This window comes from Diplotaxodon limnothrissa, linkage group LG3 (genome assembly GCF_057381915.1).
Source record: "Diplotaxodon limnothrissa isolate DT_005_m linkage group LG3, D_limnothrissa_male_GT1.1, whole genome shotgun sequence".
NCBI classification, from domain to species: domain Eukaryota; kingdom Metazoa; phylum Chordata; class Actinopteri; order Cichliformes; family Cichlidae; genus Diplotaxodon; species Diplotaxodon limnothrissa.
In genome coordinates this window covers 60,672,248-60,674,195 of record NC_140598.1, presented here as the reverse complement: position 1 = coordinate 60,674,195, position 1,948 = coordinate 60,672,248, and the positions used below count along the sequence as shown (strand labels likewise).

The following is a 1,948-nucleotide window of genomic DNA, read 5'->3' as shown; positions in this document are numbered from 1 at the left end:
TAGAAAAAAAAACTGTCTTGTTTTCTGTTGTCTGTTATGTAATATTAGGGATGTTTGTGACAATTAATTTCTTTATCGGCTGGACTAACCAATAGTCCACAACTAGGAAACACTGAAATTTTAAGTTAAGTTTGAAAACAGTTTAAAAAAAAACACCCCATTCCAAAACGTCTTGTGACAATCTCATTGGAGTGATGATGTCATAGAACGTCATAAGTCCTTTGATGTTTTTCCTTAAATAGGGGTGAGAAACAGCAAGATTTAGTTCGTTTCAGCAGCATCTGTGTTTGCAGCATACAAAACGTTCACCACAGAAACATTTGGAAAGCTCTTCAAAGTCATCGTATAGAAACTCCAACATGTTTCCAAGAAAAAAACAACCAATTCAAAAAGATTACGCCGCCTCTCCTTCCTGGAGTGGCCAGCCAATTTCCCCAAATGGCATCTCATCCTTCCAAAGGGCATTAGAGGAGAGTAGGAAGGAAAACTACCTTCTCCAGAAAAAAATGCAACAAATTGAAGAAGAAAAACATCAACTGGAGGACAAGTGTAGACGAATGGAAGCCCAAAATAAAGAGCTGGAAGAAAGACAACAGCGCCAGCCGGACATAAACATTATTAATGAGGGCTGGGGAATCAAGTTTGCTCAGGCCCGAGAGCAGATTGTGCACCTCAATAAAGAAAACAGGCAAAAGCGCGCAGAACTAAAAGAAATGACCAACCAGCTCCAAGACAAGAAAACGATGACTGATAAGATACAACGGGATCTCCAACACATGGACCGAAAAAATCGGCTCCTCCAAAGACAGCTCCATGAAGCTGTGGAAGAAAAGAATAAATTCCTCCAACAGAAGGAAGAGCAGGACAAAAAGCAACAAGACATGCAGCACAAACTGAAGAGCATGCAGGAAAAATACCGCATGCTGAAAGAAAGCCTGGATGAAACACTGCGCCAAAATAAAGACCTTCTTCAACAGAAAGAGCAACAACAAAAAAGACTGAAAGAAGGAAAACGCATCGTCCAGGACTTTGAGTCTAAAAATCTAAAACTGCAAGAGTTTTGTAATCAGCTGGAGGACAAAGCAACTAAAGTGGAAGAAGAAAGGGACAAACTGGAGAAACGCTGCTCACAGATGCAGAAAAGGATCGATCAGATAGCGAGAAACAACTCCGAGCTCGTTAAGGGGCGTTTGGTGGAATTCAATAACTTGAAGAGTGAACACACTCAAATGCAGTCACAAAAACAACAAGAAGACAAAATACATGAAGACAAAAATCAAGAAATCAAGAAAAGAAAGAAGCAGTTAGAAGACAAGCACAAAGAGGTCCAACAGAGAAATGCAGACATGCACAAGGACAAGCTGATACAGGAGGCAACATCCAAACAACTCAAAGACAAGCTTGAAGAACAACAAGCAGCATTGGAAGAGATGGAACAAAGATGTGAGAAACTTGAAGAAAAAAAACGCAGAAACCATCGACGAGCTGAGAAATCTCATCCTGCAGAAAAAAGCGCTCGTGGAAAAGTGCATGAAAAAAAAGAAAAAATGGTTCCACTTGTTCCAGAGGAGAGACGCTACTGCTTCCTCACCTGATGTAGCCTCGTCTTGCTCCACCTCTGTTAACCCCCCCCCAAGCCAGTCCCGGCAGTTGACTGTCCCCTCCTGAGCCTGGTTCTGCCGGAGGTTTCTGCCCGTTTAAAGGCAGTTTTTCCTCCCCACTGTCGCCAAGTGCTTGCTCAGAGGGGAATGTTGGGGTTTTCTCTCCTCTGCCTTTTTTCTTCTTTTACTTGTTTAACTTCTTTCATTATTACTTCATTTTACCTTGTTTCTTCTTTTACTTGTTTAACTTTTTCATTATTACTTCATTTTACCTTGTTTCTTCATTTACTTGTTTAACTTTTTCATTATTACTTCATTTTACCTTGTTTCTTCATTTACTTGTTTAA

The 1,948-nt window shown here is 40.5% G+C and overlaps 1 protein-coding gene across 1 annotated transcript; it reads left to right on the top strand.

The window, feature by feature from the left end:
- The first annotated feature begins 359 nt into the window (after positions 1–359).
- LOC146636760 (uncharacterized) lies at positions 360–1,595 on the top strand. Its single transcript, XM_085351035.1, has one exon. It carries the CDS (start codon positions 360–362, stop codon positions 1,593–1,595), a length of 1,236 nt encoding a protein of 411 aa, XP_085207161.1.
- Positions 1,596–1,948: the final 353 nt, after the last annotated feature.